Raw genomic sequence first — 23,338 nt, forward strand, 5'->3', positions numbered from 1 at the left:
GTTTTCTTAGCCCAGAATGATAGGAGCCCAACACCAAACTTACGTTAGACGCTTTTCCCCCGGTTTTCCAATCTGAAATGTATCATTCGACTTTGGTGAGGCCTCCCTGAGGCCAATAATGCAGCTTACGTTATATCCTTTGCTTCAGGGAATTAAAGAGAAAGGGAGGATTGCCAGGCAGACTGCCCACCCCACACTCACCCCTTGCTGAGGACTCTTCAAGAGTCTAGGAACTTCTTCAGGGTCCTTCGTACTACATCTCACTCTTCCATTTGACAGTTACCCAAAACTCTAGGACAATCCCTTGTCAGCTATAGTTTCTAAACTGACCCAAGCCTTCCATACACATTTTAATTTCTGTTTCCCTGCTGTATGTGGTGTTTAGAATAGAATGCAGTGCTCCTTAAAGATCAAACCACACAGAGCGGGGAACACAACCAGCCCTCATGTTCAGAGCACCAGGATAATATCATAATGTCAACACAACCTATGATAACCTTCCCTTAGCAAGGGTGTGGACAGGGATGTGAGTTGAATTCTGTGCTACTTTTTTTCCCCTTTCTTCCGCTGCTAAAGCATCTCTGTCCCATGTTCTACTTACGTGAGTATATTTTGATCCAGTTGCAAAACCTAAGTCTATCTCTACATGAATGATCTCTTCTTAGGTCTTCTCCATCATCCAACAAAGATGAGGATCGTGTTCATCCTGGCCATGAGTCCAATATAGAATTTATTGTAAGTCCATTTAAAATAATTTGTGTTATCTTTGCCTTGTTAAAAGTCGGGTCGATTGAGGGGCTGTCAACTTACATTCTAACGGGCTCTTTCTTCTTTAAAGATACAAAGAGCTACAGCAAAACTAAGCCAAGTTGGCCGGGTTCCACCCTTCCCCTTAATCTGGCCACCTTCACGAGCACAACAGGTCAGAATTTTCAACAGTCGTTTGGGTTTACTGTTTCTTTTCTTCCAAGAAGAAACTGTGGAATCCTCACTCACTGTAAAATGTGTTCAGGGTCTTCAAGTCAAGAAAAGTTCCCTGAACCAGTTGCATCATCCCTGCTATGGAAGCTGCTGTGTCCCCAAAGTCTGTCATATCTTGGGAATGGACCACTAAGGGAAGGTACAATCAAAGTTTCGCTTCATATCCTAAGTAAATCCGATGAGATCTGTTTTCTGATCATGTCATTATATTTGTTTTTAACTGGATATAGTCTCTTCACTCTCTCCATATCCAGGCTAAGCAAGGAAAGTCTATGGAACTCTTGGGAAACTGAAGTAGCACAGAGAGGGTGGGACACGGGAGGACCCTAGCTCTCCCTTCCCATCTCTCTTTCGCGTTGGTATCTTGGGGTCAAGGGCAAAGCATGTAGAAAATGAACTTTTCTCAGACACAGCATTGACCATAGGTTGCTAAGGAAATTTGTTTTCCTGGGACTTCGTTCAAAACAAACAAAGAGTGGAACCATTGGAAGGAAGAGCTGGAAGAGAATTTCTGAGAATGTATCAATGGATCAGTAAACTTTATGGAAAGATGTTATATCTGAACTGTTAGCATATGGCAAGGGAAATACATTTCTTACTGCCCAGAAATGAATAAAAAGCAATAAAACAAAATTCTTCAGCATTGTGTTTGCAATACAAACAGCATCAGCCTGACCAAACAGAGTCAATACAGGTTGCAGCCCGAGTGAGGGAAAGCGTAAGCACTTCAGTGTGTGACACAGCCTCCTTACTCTAAGAGGTTTTGTTTGATTTGTTTTGAATTTCTTAGCATGCTCCTGAATCCTTTAATGTAAATTTTTCCATGAGACCTGAATCTTTGATAATAACTTCTGGTCGACTCTACATATGAAAGACCATTCCATTTCTCCCCTGAAAACCGTTTAGATTTGTCCTTCAATTTCTTTTTTTTTTTTTTTTAGTTTCAAGACTTTATTTAAATTCCAGTTAGTTAACATAGAGCGTAACATTAGTTTCAGGAGTAGAATTTAGAGATTCATCACTTGCATATAACAAACAGTGCTCACCACAAGTGCCCTCCTTAATACCCATCTCTCATTTAATCCATTCCCCCAACCTCCCCTCCAACAACTCTCAATTTGTTTTCTGTAGTTAAGAGTCTGTTTCTTGGTTTGCCTCTTTTTTTCCCTCTGTGTTCATCTGTTTTTGTTTTTTTTTTTTAATTCCACATGAGTGAAATCATGTGGTATTTGTCTTTCTCTGACTGACTTATTTCACTTAGCATGATACACTCTAGATCCATCCACATCATGCAAATGGTGAGATTTCATTCTTTTTGATGGCTGAGTAATATTCCATTATATATAAAATGCCACTATAAACATGTATCCCTTATGAATCAGTATTTTTGTACCCTTTGTGTAAATACCTAGGAGTGGACCTCTTTCATGGTTTTCTGTGTGTTCTTCACAGAAACAAACACATCTGAGATCCTTCAGAAATTCCAAATATTTTTCGAATATTTTTCTGATTCCTTTGCTACTTTGCTTCAAAATTATGTGGTTCCTTTGAGTTGTCTGGATAATAATCCATTTTTATTGTATGGCAGTGTGAGTTCATAGGTTGAATATTGCTAAGGCTTTTTATATGCGTGTTTTCTTAGGTAGAGCGTCTACAACAAGCATTGGTCATTAGTTAGAATTTGGGGAGTGACTTTGGCCCTGCTTACTGTCTTCCTGATGGTTGGTTGAATCTTTTTCTTTGAAGAACTGGTTAATGCGGGTTTTGTAATCATGTTTCTATTTTCTAATTTTTTTTGAAATTGTACTTATTAAGCTAAATAGAAATTAGTATTTTAATTCTTCCCATGTTGTTTATCACATAATTATTTTTAAGTCCTTTATATAAGACTGTTTTGAATCCTGAGGGTGTATATTCCTAAGATTCCTTTTAAACTTTTCTTCCTGGGGAGCCTGGGTGGCTCAGTCAGTTGAGCACCCAGCTCTTGATTTCAGCTCATGTGATTTCACAGTCACGAGATTAAGCCCTGAGTCGGACTCTGTGCTGGGTGTGGGGCCTGCTTTAGATTTTTCTCTCACTCTCGCTTTACCTCCCTGCTTGTGTTCTCTCTCTCTAAAATAAAATAAAATAAAATAAAATAAAATAAAATAATTAAAATAAATTAAAACTTACTTCCTGAAATAAGTCTGACAAAGAAAGACACATACTGTATGACTTCACTTACATGCAGAATCTAAAACAAAGCAAAACGAAACAAAAACAAAAACAAAAACTCAAAGATACAGAGAAGTGATCGATCGGTGGTTTGATGATTGCCAGAGGCAGGAGTTGGAAAGGTGAACAAAATGAGTTATAAGATAAATAAATCCTGGGGATGTAGTGACAGCAGGAAGACTACCATCAAAAATACTGTATGTATATTTGAAAGTTGCTAAGAGTGTAGCCCTTAAATGTTCTCCTTGTAAAAAAATAAATTGTAACTGTGCTGATGGATGTAAAAAGCTTGTGGTAACCATCCTGCAATGCACACAGAGAACAAATTATTATGCTGGACACCTAAAACTAGTATAATATTGTATGTCAATTAAATCCCTATTAAAATTAGTTTCTGAAGTCAAAAAGACCTAAGATAATTCATTTTTAGCTATATGGATATAACCACTATTGACTAAAGTTGGAATTTCAAATTCATAAGTCTAACCCATTTACCAAAGAAAAGGCCAAAAGTTAGGTTGATTTCTAATGTATATTTGTGTGCTCTTAAAAGCTGTTTCCTTCTTAACCTAAATGATTAATATTAGGCAAGGAAAAATGAACAAAGAAAGGAAAGGTACAAATACACTATGTTAAGCTTTACCACAGAGCATTCACCCTATGCTGCAAAAGAATTGCCTATTTTTATCTGACAATAAGGATAAATTAATAAAAATATTATTTTGTGCTTTTTTGTTTTAATATCAGATTGGTATTGAACACTATTTCAAATTCATGCAATTTTTAGCTGAAACATAACCTCCACCATAGCGAGCCTTCCTTCTGACATCTGCAGTCTAAAGTGATCTCGGCCACTAAATTTCAAAACCCACAATGACCCCACCTACAGGATTTATGGGTGCTACTTTTATTATGGTGGTTTTGTGTGACGCTATCTCTTACAAGCCAATGATCGTGGAAGACAGGGACGATAACCCAATCAATGCAACAGACATTTGCAGTGTCCAGGGTAGCACTGCTTGGCTGTGCCAGCTGTTAAATATCAAAATACATCCATAGTCTTTGGAAAATAGCTGCTTCTCGCCGGGGTCCAGCTCCAGCAGGTCCAGGGATTCCCGAAGGATGAACGGCGTCGGTGAGAATAAAACAAAACTAAAATAAAAAGCTAAAAGTAAAAAACTGAAATAAAAATGGACATAGACAACAGCAGTGTGTTGATCTGGCCGATTTATTTATTTATTTTTTTTTTAATTTTTTTTTTCAACGTTTTTTTTTTATTTATTTTTGGGACAGAGAGAGACAGAGCATGAACGGGGGAGGGGCAGAGAGAGAGGGAGACACAGAATCGGAAACAGGCTCCAGGCTCCGAGCCATCAGCCCAGAGCCCGACGCGGGGCTCGAACTCACGGACCGCGAGATCGTGACCTGGCTGAAGTCGGACGCTTAACCGACTGCGCCACCCAGGCGCCCCTGGCCGATTTATTGTAGCAAACGCGGCACGATATTTGCTTGTGATTTCCTTGTAGCATTCGTCATCTATGTGTTTCTAACATTACCTAATTCTAAAATGTTCCTACATGTAGTCAACCTTTAAGAAATAACATGGCGATTTTCTCGTAATGTTCCTGCATACCCTTTGATTATAGATTAATTTCTTACCTTATTCCATTATGCATCTGCATTTACCTATAATTATCTATAGTCTATAAAGCATTTGCTTTGCTGTTCTCATGAAAGGCCCTCCCTTTCTCAATACCTCAAATGGAACTGTTACGGGGACATGACCTCCTAACCACATGAGGCCAGAAGAACAATGTGTTTGCCTCGGTCCGAGGTGCCGGGAAGGGGCCGATAGGGCCTTAGAAACCCTTGCCTCACACATTCTCAGAGAGACAATGCACCTAGGAACTAAGGAACCATTCTGTACCTGAACTGACTAGGTTCAGTCACCATCTGGAATGCCTCCGGGGGGCCAGGTGATCCTAGGGGTTGAAGTCACCTGTGCCCAGAGATACACTCCTTAGTTGCCCGAGTGGGGCAAATCCATATCCATATGTCTCAAATCCATATGTCTCTCCTTTACAGGCCCTCTTTGGTGGCAAATGCATGAGGCCATCCTTCCTGCAAGTGGAGGAGTCTCCATAGGGGACGGCAAGGGCTAAACGTAAAGCTGCCCAATTTCTTGCAGAACCTTATTTTCTTCCCTAATGGTTCTTTTCCCAGAGGGCCTGTCGAGGGCAATTCCCCAACAGACAATACCCCAAGTACTTTATTAAGGCCAAATTACCTAAAAGTGGGAGTACAAGAAGCTTCACTGTCGGCGGACCGCCCTGCTGTCACCAGTCCGTCCACAGCCCGGGCCACGCCACTCAGGCTGGGTAGCTCGGCTTCCAGCAGCTTCTCTCAGCCTTTCAAGTGCCCACCACCCTGAGCACGAAACCCCTATACTCCAGATCCAGACTTCGCTGCCATCCAGCCACTAGAAGGATAATGCGAGGACAGCCCATGGCAGAACCTTGTTTCAACCAGGATTGTCTTCCACATATCAGTACCCTTGTCCCAGCAGTTACATTTTGGATACCCTTCCTGATCCATGTCTACTGTTTGCAAGATTCTATAACATGGGGCGAGGAGTGCAGAGGGGACCAAAACTTGGTTGTCAAGTAATTCAACTTACTGTCTTATGTCCTTATAAATGAAAGCACAATCTTGATTTTTTCTTGTTTGTTTATTGGTTAAGGTATGTCAGGGAACAGACATCAACTGCTACTCCAGTTGGCAATTCATATAGACATTTCCCGTTGAGAACTTATTGGATTTGCAAAAGGATTTTTATTTACATTTTTATTTCCAAAAGCAATTCTGCATTCATCTAAAGCATTTCACTAGTAAACGTATCAAGAAAAATTCCGAAAATGATAAGTAGGGCATAAAATACCAGATGTACTAAATAACAGACTTTCTACGGAAGTAAGTGGTGGACCAGGTGACACTGGCACCAGAACTGACAACTGAACACAAGTGCCATCATTAAGCTCTAGATTTTCTTTTTTCTTTTTCTTTTTAATTTTTTTTTGAATCTTGATTTATTTTGGAGAGAGAGAGACAGAGACAAAGCATGAGCGGGGGAGGGGCAGAGAGGGAGGGAGACACGGAATCTGAAGCAGGCTCCAGGCTCTGAGCCATCAGCACAGAGACCGACGCGGGGCTGGAACTCAGGAGCCACCAGATCATGACCTGAGTCGAAGTCGGACACTCAAGCGACTGAGCCACCCAGGCGCCCCTAAGCTCTAGATTTTCTAATAAAGTAAAAGAGGCAGTTCAGTAAAAGGAGAGCTTGAGAACCAAGCAGACCTAATTTGACTCTATTTCCTCCGTGTAGCCTCAGGCAAGCCACTCCACATCTATGACCTCATTTTTCGTTATCTCTTGAATGAGAACAACTTCTACCTTACAGAGTCGTCTTAAAATAAAATTATCTTTACAAAGCCTACAACATCACCTGTTCTTAAAGAGGGTTTCAGTAGCTCAACTAACAATAGCATTTTATAATCACCACTATTATTAACATATAAGTATTATCTCATGAAGGAGAAGGGGATTCTTGTTCAGATATTTTTAAATTCCTGAATAATTAGATTAAAATACAAATATGAAAACCCACAAAACCTCAAAAATAAATGTTTGCCAAATATTCTAATCTGTGCTCAATATTTAAAGATGGAAGTCGTAATAAAAATGAAAACATGCAATTTTATTTATTTTCAAAGTTGCGAAGGACAGACTAGGAAAAGTGTTTGCAGCTAATGTTACAAAGACTTTTTATTTATTATTGTTATGATGATGTAGGAGTTGTAAGAACGTTTGGTGACAGAGTAAGCTCTCTGAGCTGTGTGTTATGGCCCAAACACACAAAATGTGTATATAATTTCACAGCCCTTCAAAATTATTTTTCAGGCTTTTGAAAGCTTTTTCCAAGCCTCTTAATAACGCTTTCAATTACTAAAGGAAACTTTAGTGGACAAAGTAATTGTGGTTGATGAGCTCATGCTGCCATCTAGTGGCCAAGGTTAGCTCCACCTTGAGGAGGAATTCTTAAAATACTATCTCATTAAGGAAAGCTGTCTGCCTTGTATTTGAACACATCCTATAGCCGCGGAGACCATGCTAACAGGCGACTGAAAACTGAGAAATAAAATGAAATATATTTCGTAACTAACGTGAAATTGTTCCTGTCGTGTTCCTAAAGCACATGACGCAAAACAAATCTTCACCCTCTTGTTCTAAAATAATCCTAAATATTGAAAACTAGGTTTTTAAGAAATCAGGATATAAGGTCAGTTTGAGGGAATCTTTATTAACAGGAAATTGGATAAACGCTAATATCAGCCTCAAAAGTAATGAAATTTCAGCACATTCCTTTCAAAATGACCTCAGATGGATTTAAGAAACTTCTACTGAATCACTCGTGTCAGATATTGTGCTAAACTCTGGTGAAAAAGTAGTCTTTCCTCAAGACATGCAAGAAGGAAGCGTTTATCTTTTTTTAGGCTACTATTTTCATAAAATTTTATTGGGAGCAATGGTTCTCTATGCCTTTCTAACATCTATACAGATGATCATATAAAAATTTTACTAGACTAAGCAAAAATATTAGAAATATCAGTCACAAACTTTGGAGCCCTTATCTGTATCATATTTCTTAATTTTGTAATAACAAAGTACCCTACATAATGTTACCTCCATTTCATAAATGAGTATGTTAATAAATATTTGTTTACATTGTCTGCATTATTAGACATTACTTCTTATTTTGCATTTTGCACTATGCAATCTTACTTGTGAAGTGTGACTATAACTGGGCCATTCCCATCTGAATTCTCTCTCTCTCCTCCCTCTTTTCCTCCCTCTTCTCCTCCCTCTTCCCTCTCATACCCATACACAATCCTAAGCATGTTAAAAAATGGGGTTTTCTTTACCTAGATTGTCTCTCACATTGGTAAGGGGCAGGAACGTGTGGAAGAGGTTGTTAATGTTTATAAACCATTTTGGCAGTGAAAAATCCTCTTGAGAAGTATATGGAATAGAAAATAGTTGATTTAAAAATATTTATGATTTATCATTTCATTTAAAACAGGCTAAGATAACATTTAATATGCAATTTTTATAAAATTACACACACACACACACACACACACATACATACACACAGAAAATTACTGGAAGAACGTAAGCCAAAGGTTTAACATAGATTATCTCTATAGGCAAAATCATATTACAAAAACACGTGTTTCTCAAGATTTCACTGTTTCTTTAAAATATACTATACCTATTTATATGTGTCTCAATTCTATATACACTATACAAATATACATAAGTAGGAAAATGCCTGAAATAAGTGTATCAAAAAAGACACAGTTAGGGGCGCCTGGGTGGCTCAGTCGGTTGAGCCTCCGACTTCGGCTCAGGTCATGATCTCACGGTCTGTGAGTTCGAGCCCCTCGTCGGGCTCTGTGCTGACAGCTCAGAGCCTGGAGCCTGTTTCGGATTCTGTGTCTCCCTCTCTCTCTGCTCCTCCCCTGTTCATGCTCTGTCTCTCTCTGTCTCAAAAATAAATAAAGGTTAAAAAAAAATAAAAAATAAAAAAGACAGTTTTCATATGTGACTAGCGGAATTATATGATTTTTATCTTTGTGTTCTGCTTTCCAAATATTCTAATAGTTAAAGCTCCTCCCCCTCAAATTTGTTTTTATTGCCTTTACTAGGCAACAACAATAAACAATGTTTTTTATCATTTAGGCACATTTTTATATTCTTATTAGTTCTAAGACTCTTTGATAGAATTTATACATTAAATTACATATTAACTTAAGTAAATTGAAACATCTTCTCAATTAAAAAAATTATTTTTGCTTCATCATTGAAAAACAGTGGTACAACCATGGAGAAAGGGGTTTCTGGAATCTCCGGGAGGGCGCATAACCTCTCAACACACTCAGTGGGAACGCTGCTAGGTTACCAATGGGTGTGCTCTTCCCACAGCATCCCGAGATTTGCCTTCAGCCCCGTTATATTTGGCACTGAAATTGCTCAAGTGAGATTTAAGGAGATTGCGGTTACTGACCCACCATCCTGAGTTCAGATGATGGCTCACTTCCATCTAAGTGTGTTCTATTGGTCCGTTTCTTAGATATCAAGAGCCTTGGCAAAAGTAAAATGTCTACACAGATGATTCCGATGGATTTCAGGGAATTTGTAAGCACCTAAAGAAGACCTGATCGCACCCATTCTGTTCAGAAGGTTAGGTTCTTCACCAAGAGATATTTTCGATTGTACAGGGACTTATAAGCCATTCTGCATCCCCTTTCCTGGCCGAAAACTTTTGCTTAAATTATTTCTAAAACTTTCGTTATTTGAGTGATACACAAAACGTGATGGAACTTGTCTGATGTTGTCTCCCGACATTACCACGTGAACAAAATCTAAGACTCTGTGACCCACACTTTTTCTTTTTTTTTTTTAACTTTTTTTATGTTTATTTATTTTTGAGGAAGAGAGACAGAGGGTGAGTGGGGGGAGGGTCAGAGAGCGAGGGAGACACAAAATCCAAAACAGGCTTCAGGCTCTGAGCTGTCAACACAGAGCCTAATGTGTGGCTCAAACGCATGTACCAGGAGATCATGACCTGAGCCAAAGTTGGAGGCTTAACCAACTGAGCCACCCAGGCGCCCCATACCCACACTATTTCTTATCACTACGGCTCCCCAAGGCTGCAAGAGCTGTGTTATGGGAGGGGGGTGCTGGGTTGTGATTTGAATCGATTAATGTTGAGATGCAGAGTGGCCACTGAATGACCATGAATGAATTCCCTGGCCTGACCCTTATGTCCACTATCCTTCTCCAAGATTGCTTCAGAGGTGTTAATTGTCCCATCATTCATGCTAGAGGGAACACGGGACTCACAAAAGTCCCCATGGACCCCAGGCTGAAGCAAAGCTACCTTGATCCCAATAACTCGGGTGAAAAAGGTTTGAGGGGATTTTGTTGTAGTTTTGTTTTGTTTGTTTTTAATGTTGCTTACTTTTCCTAGTCCAATATTATAGAGAAAACAGATCAGATTTGTATTTGTACCCCATAGCATTAAACTTAGAAATTGGAGATTCTACTGAAAAACAAAACCAAAAACACCTCAATGGGAGTGGGGAAAAAAACAAGGGAATGCTCAAGAACCTTCCTTTGTTACAAGATCTGTGCTGTAAAGGAACAGACTAAAACACTGATAATTTTCCTTTCAGCAAGAGAAAGGGAAATCACTTATATCAGCAGCGGCACAAACATACACATCTGAGACTGTTGATCCCAGCCTTCATCTAATTAACTGTTTCAAAAATCAATAAATAATGTGAGTTACATGGAAGAAGTTTCTGTGCTAAAATCTGAATCCTTTTCAGAGCATCACATTGGCACTAATTCTGCTTCTCTAGGTTGCTTGCCCGTGACTCATTCCTGCTGTCTGAGACAGTTGCCTCACCAAAACCATGATTGTCCCTAGCCTATATATCATTTCATTGTCTTGGCATTCAGTTCCCTCCATAACCTGCTCACTCCCTCTGAACACAAACCATTCTATGACCTCATTGCTAAGGGCTATGCACTTAGTGCATAGAACTACAGTGTGGTGGTTCCTCAAAAAATGAAAAATGGAACTATCCTATGACCCAGCAATTCAATTGCACTGCTAGGAATCTATCTAAATGATACAAAAATGCTGACTTGAAGGGGCACATGCACCCCAATGTTTATAACAGGGCTATCAACAATAGCCAAAGTATGGAAAGAGCCCAAATGTCCATAAACAGATGAATAGATAAAAAAAAAGGTGGTATATATATATATATATATATATATATATCATATATGTGTGTGTGTATATATATATACACACACATATATGTGTGTGTATATATATATGGTGTATATACTATATATATATATACCACATATATACTATATATTTATATATACCATATATATACACACACACACACACACAATGGAATACTACTCGGTGATCAAAAATAATGAAATCTCGCCATTTGCAACTACATGGATGGAACTAGAGTGTACTATGCTAAGTGAAGTCAGTCAGTCAGAGAAAGATAAAGGTATGACTTCACTCATATGTGGGATTTAAGAAGCAAAATAGATGAACATAGAGGAAGGGAAGGAAAAATAAGATAAAAACCGAGAGGAAGGCAAACCATAAGAGACTCTTAAATACAGAGAATAAACTGCGGGTTGATGAGGGTAGGAGGGTGGAGGATGGGTTAAAGGGGTGATGGGCATTAAGAAGGGCACTCTTTGGGATGAACAGTGGGTGTCATCACTGGGTTCTACTCCTGAAGCCAAGGCTACACTGTGTGCTAACTGGAGAATTAAAAAGATATATAAACATAAAAATAAATTTAAAACAAGAATAATTGCAATATTCAAAGCGGGTTCCTAATCCCGGGAAGGGATGGTTGTGACACTAACATTCCATCAATACTGCCAAAGAAAGGATTAGTTTATCCAGCATTCTCCATCATGAAATTTATTAGGGCACAGACTTGGGATTAAATTTACACTCTAGTTCTCTCTGTATCTTTACTGAGTCATGATTCATTTTACTTTTTCCCCCCTCTGTCTTCTACGGTCCAGAGATAAATTTTATATTTTTAGTTCATGCTCAGCCATCAGGGCTCAAATACCTGCAAACTCTAGCTTGCACCAAAAGGGCACTTTTTAAAAATCATAATAATTAATAATACCTCTTCCCTGAAATAATTATAATACTTCTTGAATTGCTCAAATGTTTTCTGAGGCACAGAAAGGTGTTAAAATCTTTTTAAACTTCATTCTGTCGTATTTTTTTTAATTGGAACAACCAAAAAAGACTAACATGAAAATAGGATATATATTTTCTGAATTTCAGTTTAGCTCTGACTTCTCAACACCTATTGCCTCTGACTTTTTTAGAATTGTCTTGTTCTCTCATTCACATGTTTGCATTTTATTTATAATTTCTATAATAAGCAGTGCCTATTTATTTTTGTCTGAAAGAAATAGAAATAACTAAATATCAAGTATTAAAGTAGTAGCTGGAACAACATCAAAATCAAATATGTAAAGAGGCATCTCTCTTGTCATTTGTCACTTGGTGGATGAATAAGAGTGCAAGAATTGTGCTGTCAATGTTGTTCACCTTTCACTTGTCCATATTTGGGTTTCTTTTCTGCAGTGATCATGACGTTGTATTCTTAGAAGACAAGAATACAAAAATAGGCATAAAAGATATTTAAAGGAATGAGATAGGAGGAGTCCCTTCAGTTAAAGAAATCATTTGTACCTAAGTAACCTGCCCTGTTTGCTATTTTCAATTCTGTATTTAGAGATAGGGAGCATGCATATCATTCCAATGAATCTCACCTGGCCTGGGCATGTATATTGGTTTAACTAGTGCCACACTATTAATAACTAGATGATTCCAACACTTACTAGATTTTTATCCTATTCCTAGTGATGAAATTGTTTGAGGAAGCAGAATTACTCTGACTCTGAGTGACTGGGGATTCATATCATCCACAGGCACACGATTGAAATGGAGCTTTAAAAACAGTTTTTAAAATAAAAGTCATATTGAACGTTTCAAGGATGCCATACTCCAAAGTCTGCACGTTTGTTTAGCATCTTTGGATGATGACCAGCTAGACTAACCGTGTCTAGAAGCGTTGCCCTTTATCTATTTTGTATTCCAGACAGGAATTTAACTTCTTATGCAAAACTTCCCCCTGACGATCGTTCTGCACATGGCAGCTTTCACTTCTTTATTTCTCAAGCTGTAGATGAGAGGATTCAACATGGGGATCACTGCTGTGTAGAACACCGACACCACTTTATTGATGTCCAGAGAAAAGATTGCACCTGGCCGCACATAGATAAAGAAGAGGGTCCCATATAAGATGGACACTGCGGTGAGATGGGAGGAGCAGGTGGAAAAGGCTTTGCGCCTTCCGTCGCCAGAGCGGATCCTCAGGATGGCAGTAAGGATGTAAAAATAGGAGATTATAATGGTCAGGCTACTGACAACCAGTACAGCTCCAGCCACAATGAAAACCAACAGTTTATTGATCCGGGTGTCAGCACATACCAGAGAAAGAAGGGGGGACATGTCACAAAAGAAATGATTGATAATGTTGGAGCGACAAAAGGGAAGTCGGAAAGCAGCTGTTGTGTGAGTCATGGTGCTCAGGAAGCCAATAGTATAGGGTCCAACCACCAACTGTACGCAGAGTCTCTGTGACATGGCGACAGAATACAATAATGGGTTACAGATGGCCACATAGCCGTCATAAGCCATGGACGCCAGGAGAAGGCACTCAATGGCCACAAAGAACCCAAAGAACCATTGCCGCAAGGCACAGCCCAGGAAGGAGATGGCCTTCCTCTCAGTGAAGAAGTCAGTGAGCATCTTGGGACCCACTACTGATGAAAAGCAGATGTCCACAAAAGACAGGTGACTGAGAAAAAAGTACATGGGCGTGTGAAGGCGGGGATCTATCTGGATGAGAATAATCATACCCAAGTTTCCTGTGATGGTAACAAGGTAAAAAAGTAGAAAGAGCAAGAAAAGGAAGACTTGCATCCGAGGATGATACTTCAAACCTATGAAAATAAATTCTGTGATTCTTGTATCGTTCCCATCAGCCATTGGTTGTGTTGTCCTCTAGAGTGAGAAAAACAGAACGTTAATAATGCATACAACTTTAAATTATTTAAAAGCATAACATTATACACAAGAAGAAAAACTACAGGTCCAATTTGGGAGCATTGGTATAAAAAGAGACTAAACTAAAAGCTACCAAGCAAATACAGTAAGGTTCTTACTCTTAACAGCAATATGGTTTAAACGTTTTGAAGAAAAAATTAGAACTAAGAATTGGGTCACCATTAGAAAATCTGTAAAATTACTCACCACACTCACATATTAAAAGACAATGCATTATAATTATTTCAAAAGAATTCTTTAAAGAAGCTGATAAAATGTGGCAAGAAAGAGAGAGAAGAAAGAAAGAGAAGAAAGAAAGAAAGAAAGAAAGAAAGAAAGAAAGAAAGAAAGAAAGAAAGAAAGAAGGAGGAAGGAGGAAGGGAGGGAGAAAGGATGGAAGGATGGGAGGGAGGAAGTAAGGAGAAAGAAAAGAAGAGAAAGGAAAGGAAAAGAAAAGAAAAGATAATGAAAGAAAAGAAAAAGAAAGGAAAGGAAAGGAAAAGAAAGGAAAGGAAAGGAAAAAAAGGAAAGAAAATGAAAGAAAAGAAAACAAAGAGAAACTTTCCAAACTGGAAAAAAAAGGAATTACTTGACTTGGTAAAAAGGATCTTCCTCTAGCTTCCAGGGAATATATGTGTGTAAGGTAAGCACTGCGAATATTAATACTATAACCAGAAACTATATATTTTCACAATGTGTGCTATTTAACAGTATAGTGAAGGGTACATCCAAAATACTAAACTATAAAAAAAGAAAGAAGGTGTAAGAATTCTAGAAAACAGAGATAAGAAAATACTGTCACTATTTGCAAGCAAAATAGCCATCCACATAGAAAGTGTAAAATAGTCAACCAATAAAGATAATTTTTTTAGAAAAAAATGAAAGAATTCAAAGTAGCAGAAGATTGGTGTAAAAAAGTCAATAATAATTACCTATGAATTATAATGGAAAAACTTATATTCATCAATACAAATTGATAAAATAGCTGTAAATAAGCCTAACAAAAACCATTCAAGATTCATATGAAGAAAAATATAAATTATTTAACTTTACTATACAAGGAAAGAACTGCCTAGATCAGTCAAAAAAACACATTTACTGTATTTTTATGTGTTTATTAAGATTCATTTCCTCCTGAGATAGTAAAAATTAGCTCTAACAGGGACGGTAAGACTCTGCGTGGCCATTCTTCAGGTTGGAATAGCACACACAGATACATCCATTATGAAGGGAACAGAAAATGATATTTCTCCCACAGATATGCTGCAGCTGGAAAGTGTCCTAACAACATTTGGGTGGGTGGGGGGGTGGGGAGGTAGTGACAAATACTTTATTGCTCAATGATAAACTTTACTTTCTGAAAAAACAGACTGTCTACAATTTTTGTCTGAAATCACATCAGCAAGACGAAACACCCCACTCTGGTCTGGAATATCTAAGTTAGTCTGACAGAGCAAAGCAGTCCCAGTCCCCAACACGAGTACAAAACTCCACATGAGGGATGTCTGGATACAACACTCTACACCTAGTTTACCTTTGTAGTTTCCATGGAAACAGGACCCTGTGCTACCTTTGTGGGTCAGACTGTTCTGATGCTGTGATGTTGGCCCCTTTCCACACAGCTTTGCTTTGCTTTGAGCTCATCGCAATTTTCCTTGATTGAAATTTCACCAAAAACTCCCCACTTCTCAAAATCCTGTAATAGCTCTAGTTTTTTTTTGTTTGTTTGTTTGTTTGTTTGTGTGTTTAATGAGACATCCATGGTCCTGGTCTCCCTCATTGCAGTGGGTCAAAAGCTGGTTGGATCAGACTACAAACCTGATCCTGGCTGTTTAAGGCTGATGAGGCCAGGACACCTGCCAGGTTATTTGGTAAATTTCATGCAGTTCCAACCAATTGGAAAAGTTAAATTAAAATATAATTTTTAAGGGGCGCCTGGGTGGCGCAGTCGGTTAAGCGTCCGACTTCAGCTCAGGTCACGATCTCACGGTCCGTGAGTTCAAGCCCCGCATCGGGCTCTGGGCTGATGGCTCGGAGCCTGGAGCCTGTGTCCGATTCTGTGTCTCCCTCTCTCTCTGCCCCTCCCCCGTTCGTGCTGTCTCTCTCTGTCCCAAAAATAAATAAAAAACGTTGAAAAAAAAATTAAAATATAATTTTTAATGAAAAAATCAGATGTTTAAATTCACGGAGGAGAAAAATGTTCAAAGGAGCAAAGGACATTTCAAAAAAGAAACTCAAAGAAACGGGATGTGCTATTCCAGATATCAACACATAAATAAAGCCATCATGCTTAACCAGTAAGGTATGATTACTAAAATAGGCAGGAGACAGAAAAACCGTAGGCAGACCAAGACGTATATGCCAATTTAGTATGAATAAACACTTTCTTTCAATCAGGAAAGTAAAGATTAATTACAATATTTGGATGGCCATTTCAAAAAATAGATCATATTCAAATTCCACCCACATCATTAAACTAAAAAGAAAAATTCTATTATAAACATACAATAGTCGGGGCACCTGGGTGGCTCAGTCGGTTAAGCGGCCGACTTGGGCTCAGATCACGATCTCACGGTCCGTGGGGTCGAGCCCCGCTTCGGGCTCTGTGCTGACAGCTCAGAGCCTGCAGCCTGCTTCTGATTCTGTGTCTCCCTCTCTCTCTGCCCCTCCCCTGTTCATGCTCTGTCTCTCTCTGTCTCAAAAATAAATAAACATTAAAAAAAAAATAAAAAAACACACACACAACAGTAAAACACTAAAGAATAGCATTATGATTTGTTGTAGGGATGGACTTCTTAAACAGAACATGAAAATCACCTGAAGAAAAGGTTGAAAGCTTCACGGCATAATAATTTTAAATAAACAAATGCCAACATACACTCTAGGTAAAATTAAGACATACAGACTGGAGAACTACTGAAACATATGTTACAGAAGACTAAAGTCAGATCACACAAAGAGCTACCACAAAGTATCCACTAAGATAGCAAGTATTCATTGTAGTCATTGGCAAAAGATACAGAGAGGACACTCCCAGTCCCAATAAACATGAAAAGATGTTTAATATCCCTTTAATATCCCCAGTAATCACAGAAACCAAATTGAAACAATAATCATATACTATTTCACCCTTCAAGTTGACAAGATATTAAGAAGTGAGAAAATATACTGAGAAAGCAGGGAGAGAAACTGGTGATCACTGGAGATCACTGGCTGTTGCAGGGGTGGGGCCTCCAGAAGGCAATTTTTTACTATCTCTTGAATTTTTTTTTTTGAAAAGTGATTACCTGATGATTCAGAAATTCCATTACTTTTATCTACCCTGAAGAAACACAGAATGGAAAAACAATGATGCCCACTTTACTATTGCTTCAAATGATAAAAAAAAACGGAATCCACATAAATATTCTCCAAAAAGCATAACAGTAAATAAACTTTGGTATTTCATTCTGGAGAATATTGTACAGACATTTAAAAATTAAATAATAGATTACCAGAAGGGAGGTGGGCATAGAGCCTGCTTGGGATTTTCTCTCTCTCTCTCTCCCTCTCTCTTTCTCTCTCTCTCTCTCTCTTCCTCTGCCCCTCCCTTTCTCAAGGTCATATGCTCTCTCCCTCTCTAAAAAAAATAAATAAATCAAAATTAAAATTAAATAAATATATAAGGGGTGCCTGGGTGGGTTAGTTGGTGGAGGGTCCAGCTCTTGATTTTGGCTCAGGTCATGATCTCATGGCTGTGGGATTGAGCCCCACTGCCAGTGCAAAACTCCCTCTCTCTCTGCACCTCCTACTCTCTCTCTCTCTCAAGAAAAATAAATAAACTTGAAAAGATTGAAAAAGTAAAAGAGTCTGGAAAGACAATGCAGCAAAGGAGTACTCATTACCTCTGAAAAGAGAGGAACAGTGAACTGGTATGTAGGTAGGAAATCAAAGGGGTCCCTAGATTTATCTGCAAGTTTAATATTTTATTACAAGGAGGCAATACACTTGCATTACTTTTGTAATTAAAAACAATCTAGGGGCACCTCTGTGGCTCATCCGGTTAACTATGCAACTCCTGATTGGCTCAGGTCATGATCTCATGGTTCATGGGATTGAACCCTGCTTTGGGGCTCAGAGTGGACCTTTCTTTAGATTCTCTTTCTTCTTCTCTCTCTGCCTCTCCCCCCTCGACATAAATAAATAAATAATAATCTAAAGCAAACCCCCCCCCAAAAAAAGTAATCTAAAGCAATTCCTTAAAGTATTTCAACATTTAAAAAGAAAAAGAGAGAAGAAAAAAAATAGCTACAATCGATTGGGAGAAAAACAGGCAAGAAATATACAAAGCCTAGGTGGGAGAAAGTGAGTAACAAAAATACAGGCCATGCATTTGAAGTTCGAGATTTCTGAAATTCTGAGAAGCGGAGAGAAATCTAGCCCCAACCTCACCCTTTATAAATAAGAAAACTGAGGCTCCAAGATGTCTGACCCAGGAACACAAAGATGGTGGCAAAGTTACAATCAATTTCCACCCTGCGGTTCTAAATCAGTGATTGGCTGCATGGGACGACACCTTTAAGGTGACAATGGAGAGGGGACAAGGGACAAGCATTTTCAGAGTATGCAAGACTTATCAGATTCGGCCCCAGGTGCTCTGCAAATGACAGCCAATTTGACTTCCACCCAAGCTTGGGTAAGAAACATTTTGCTATCTCCATTTTAAAGAGCAAACAATCAGGGGCGCCTGGGTGGCTCAGTTGCTCATTCAGTTAGGCAGTTAGGCATCCAACTGCAGCTCAGGTTATGATTTCACAGTTCGTGAGTTCAAGCCCCTCCTCGGGCTCTGTGCTGACAGCTCAGAGCCTGAAGCCTGCTTGGAATTCCCGCCCCTCCTCAAACTCTGTGTCTCTCCCTCTCAAAAATAAATGAAAATTAAAAAAAAAAAATGTAAAGAGCAAACAATCAAGGCTGCCAAATGTAGAACGTGATACCTGAAGGGCAGGACCTGGTATCTCCAAAGAGTTATCTGCGATTAAGACACTGCCCTATCTGAATACAGAGTATCCACCCTTTCAAAGATGTCACTCTTCCAAGAGGGAAACTCGGATGTCTCAAAGTCTCAACCCAGTCCTACATGTTGTTTGAGGGCTGCAGAATCAGACAAAACGCGTATGCAAATTTATCAGTGAAAGAGCTGTTGATTACAAGGAGAGTAAGGAGGTCCCAGGAAATCCTGTAAAGAGTCCAGGTTTGCTCAAGTACAAGTGCTCTCCAACATCTGCACCTGTGCTCCCATTTGTACCCCCTTCTTGGAGCGTGATGCTTATAACGCACGGCAGCATTCCATACAGATGGCACCACACCTAGAGAGGGTGGCCCTGCCTCTCTCTCCCTGTTCTGGGCAGCCAGTGAATCTGAAGAGGGATTTCACTTGACTATAATCTCTTCGTGCATCTTAGCAAATTTCACATTATTGCATGTTAGGTTTGCTGCAACATTCTAACCAATTATGGTCTGAAAGTGGGATTTTTCTATGTACCGAAGAAACACATCTTAGATGTCAGTCCTTTTTGTTTTCCCATCAGTCTTTTTATTTTGAGCTTCTTGAAGAGTAAACGGAGGGACAGAGATGGATTTTTAAGAATGCTTTAAACTTACATTCCAAGGAGCTCCTTTCTTCTTCCGAGGATTGAAATTAAAACGGAGCATAAATTGTACTCTTTTTCAGCCTGTGTTCCTTCTTCCCACCTTCATCTGCGCCTCCACACAGAGAAGAGGGCAGACTTTCTTGGAATCACTTGGCTTTATTCTTAAGTTTCCTTCCCAAGGAACTGGTAAGATTCCACTCCAAAGCACATTGTCTTTTCACTTGGTTGGAAGTTTCCAGAATTAGTTACCTCATTTTGTTGTTGTTGTTGTTCTGGAAAAACTTATGTCCCAATACATACCATACCTTGGGAATTTTGTTAAGAGGGAATTAAATTAAAATGTTATTACTATCCTTAAGCTCTAAAAAATCCACTGGGATCCACTTGATCTTCTTGGATCAAGTCTCTGTGCTTGACTTGAGTCAAGTCTTAATTTCTTACCTCCTTCTTCAACAACAACAACAACAACAAACATTTAATGAGTAAACTTCAGTACGGTGTTGTAACAACTGCTGAGTTTTCCCCCATAAGAAGCACCATGGAATTTCTGCAACTGTTCAGCTAGAGATTATTACCGTTGAAGATCAGCCCCCAGGATAGCTTACTTGGCATTGTGATATTCCATCTTCCTTTCCTGATACTCATAGGGAACTCACTGAGAATCATAATGTGTGAAGTATCTCCACCATATGCAATGAGAAATTGAGATCGATTTCACCGAAAAATGCAAGCCTGATACTACATTTTTTCAACTTATATTGATGAATAACACACAGAAAAGTGCAAAAACCTTATGCGTACTGCTCACTGAGTTATTGTAATGTGAGCACAGGCATGCAAGCCACCACCCAAGTCAGGAAATAGAACCTCCCCATCCATTTTATATTTGTGAAATTCATCTTTTATTGAATAAATCTCTAGTTCATGTATTTATGGATGCCCGCATTCCATTCTGTTAGTATTCCACAAATGATTTATCAATTGCTTTGTTGTTGGACATTTGAATTTTTCCCAGTTTTTAGCTTTGTGATTTTTTTTTTCTCCAATGGGCATCCAATGAATGCCATGTGTTTTGGTGTTCATGAGCATGCATTTCTCTTGGGGATATACCTGGGAGGGAAATTTCTTTGTTATTGGGCGCGTATATGTTCCTGAGGACCGATAATCGAAGAAGTCTTCCAAAACCCACTGCTTACACTTCCATTAGCAGTGTATGAAAGTGGCTATTAGCCATTTTATGATGGTGTGTGTATAATGGTATCTCATTGTGCCTTTAGCTGCCATTTCTAGAGAGATGCAACAATTCTGCAAGCTTTCCAAGCCATTTCCATAACCACTTTTATGAATTGGCTTTTGAAATGTCTTGCCTGCATTTCATCACTGGATTGCCTTTCTTTAAAAATTATAATAGTTATTGGGGCACCTGGGTGGCTCAGTCGGTTAAGCATCCACCTTCAACTCAGGTCACGATCTCACAGTTCATGGGTTCGAGCCCTGCGTCAGGCTCTGTGCTGACAGCTCAGAGCCTGGAGCCTGCTTCGGATCCTGTGGCTCCCTCTCTGCTCCTCCTCTGCTCATGCTCTCTCTCTCTCTCTCTCTCTCTCTCTCTCTCTTCCTTTCTCTCTCTGCCCCTCCCTCACTTGCTCTCTCTCTCAAAATAAATAAAGTTGAAAATGAATAAAGAGGGGCGCTGGGTGGCTCAGTCGGTTAAGCGTCCAACTTCAGCTCAGGTCATGATCTCACGGTCTGTGGGTTCGAGCACGGCTTCCGGCTCTGTGCTGACAGCTCGGAGCCTGGAGCCTGCTTTGGATCCTGTGTCTCCCTCTCTCTCTGCCCCTCCCCTCTTCATGCTCTGTCTCTATCTCTCAAAATTAAATAAACTTAAAAAAAAGTTATATAGTTATTCATGTTCTTCAGATATGTCACCTATATGCCTTATAAGTAACAATTTCCCTTGCTGTGGCTTCCAGGTTTATGCTCTTAAGAGTAAAACCTAAGTCTTCATTTTAATATAGTTCAGGAAATCAATATTTTTCTTCATGTTTAGCATTTTTGCAGCCTACTTTTTTTTTAATTTTCTACTATACATCATGAAGATATTCTCCAATATCTTCTACATCCCCTAATTCTTTGCCTTTCACATTTCAGTCTCCAAATATTCTGTAATTAATCTTAATGTGTGTTGTGAGATGGGGGTAAAATTCCACTTTTCTTCCCATCTGGACATCCAATGGATTAAACGCCATTTTTTCTCAATCTTTTCTTTCCCCAATACTTTACTGTGTCACCCTTGTCATAAACGAAGCATCCATATATTGGGTCTGTATATTCTTTAACAATAAAGGTATTAGCATGCATTCATTAATATACTTGGACACTCCACTCTGTTCCACTGGACCATTAGTCTATTCTTGATCCTGCCTTAATTACTATAGTTTTGTTAAGTAGAGGGAGACCTTCCACCTGGCTTGTTTTTTTCTATTTTTTTTTAATGTTTATTTAATTTTGAGACAGAGAGAGACAGAGCATGAACGGGGGAAGAGCAGAGAGAGAGGGAGACACAGAATCAGAAGCAGGCTTCAGTCTCTGAGCCATCAGCCCAGAGCCTGACGCAGGGCTTGAACTCTCGGACGGCAAGATCGTGACCTGAGTTGAAGTCAGACGCTTAACCGACTGAGCCACCCAGGCGCCCATGGCTTGTTTTTTTCAAGATTAAATGAGATATTCTGGGCCCTTTGCATTTCCATATAAACTTCAGAGTCACAGCAATATCTCAGCATGATTTAAGTCTGGATTCACTTTAACATAGCTTCTTCAGTGTTGCAGGACCTACAATGACAGCTTCCTTTCTCATTATAGGAGCATTATAAGATTCCAACAGACTCACTGATTTACGGTTCCCACACAGACCCACAGGCACCCACTTCCTTACAACCCTCCTGACTTTCCCTTCTCACATACTGAAATACTGGAAGTCAAAATCCCATCTGTTCTGCAAGGTATTGCTTAATTATAACCTCATCCAGGAAGCCTTCCTTGATCCGTTTCAGACAAAAATAATCACTCTTTTTGAATGTTAACAGTATCTTTTGCCTCTCTTCTGTCACTTAGTGTCATATGTAAGAGATGAATCACTGGGTTCTACTCCTGAAGCCAAGACAAAACTATATGCTATCTAACTTGAATTTAAAGAAAAAAGAAAGAAATGCCACCATATATCGTTCTTTGTTTATGCATGATTCCCTTCACTAATAAACACTCTAATGGGTCAAGGGTCATATCTTAATGGCTTGAACTGACATCATCAAAAGTCCTACTAAGCATATACCTCTATTTTCTGAGTTGTTGAGAAAATGAGGATGCTTTTTCCACTGGAAGAACCTTGTAGTCAAGCTAATTTACTCAAAGATTAATTTGAAATACTGATTTCAAAATGAAAACACACTAAAATTAATGCCAGGTGTTCCTCGGAATCAATGCAAACACTGTTTTCCCAAAGTGCACTGCATGGAAAAGCACAAGCGATTGCCTTTGGCGGTTTTACATCAAATTATTTTTAGTTATATCATTTTACAGAACTTACCAAGATTGTCATCCTAAATAATAACTATCTACATCATGCTGTTGTTATTTTTGTCTGGAATAAGCAAACGTGAACCCAGAGAAATACTGAGGGGGATAAAGAATGGTAAGCCTTGTACCAATA

The 23,338-nt window shown here is 39.1% G+C and overlaps 1 protein-coding gene across 1 annotated transcript; it reads right to left on the bottom strand.

Annotated features, from left to right (window-relative positions):
• Window positions 1-13,000: 13,000 nt before the first annotated feature.
• Window positions 13,001-13,951, bottom strand: LOC131488867 (olfactory receptor 5G9). Its single transcript, XM_058690714.1, has one exon. It carries the CDS (start codon window positions 13,943-13,945, stop codon window positions 13,001-13,003), a length of 945 nt encoding a protein of 314 aa, XP_058546697.1. The 5' UTR covers window positions 13,946-13,951.
• Window positions 13,952-23,338: the final 9,387 nt, after the last annotated feature.

The sequence above is a fragment of the Neofelis nebulosa genome, chromosome 10, assembly GCF_028018385.1.
Source record: "Neofelis nebulosa isolate mNeoNeb1 chromosome 10, mNeoNeb1.pri, whole genome shotgun sequence".
Lineage (NCBI taxonomy): Eukaryota > Metazoa > Chordata > Mammalia > Carnivora > Felidae > Neofelis > Neofelis nebulosa.

What these genes read in the sequence shown, in the direction of transcription:
- LOC131488867 (XM_058690714.1), bottom strand. Translation starts at nt 13,945, where the DNA reads ATGGCTGATGGGAACGATACAAGAATCACAGAATTTATTTTCATAGGT.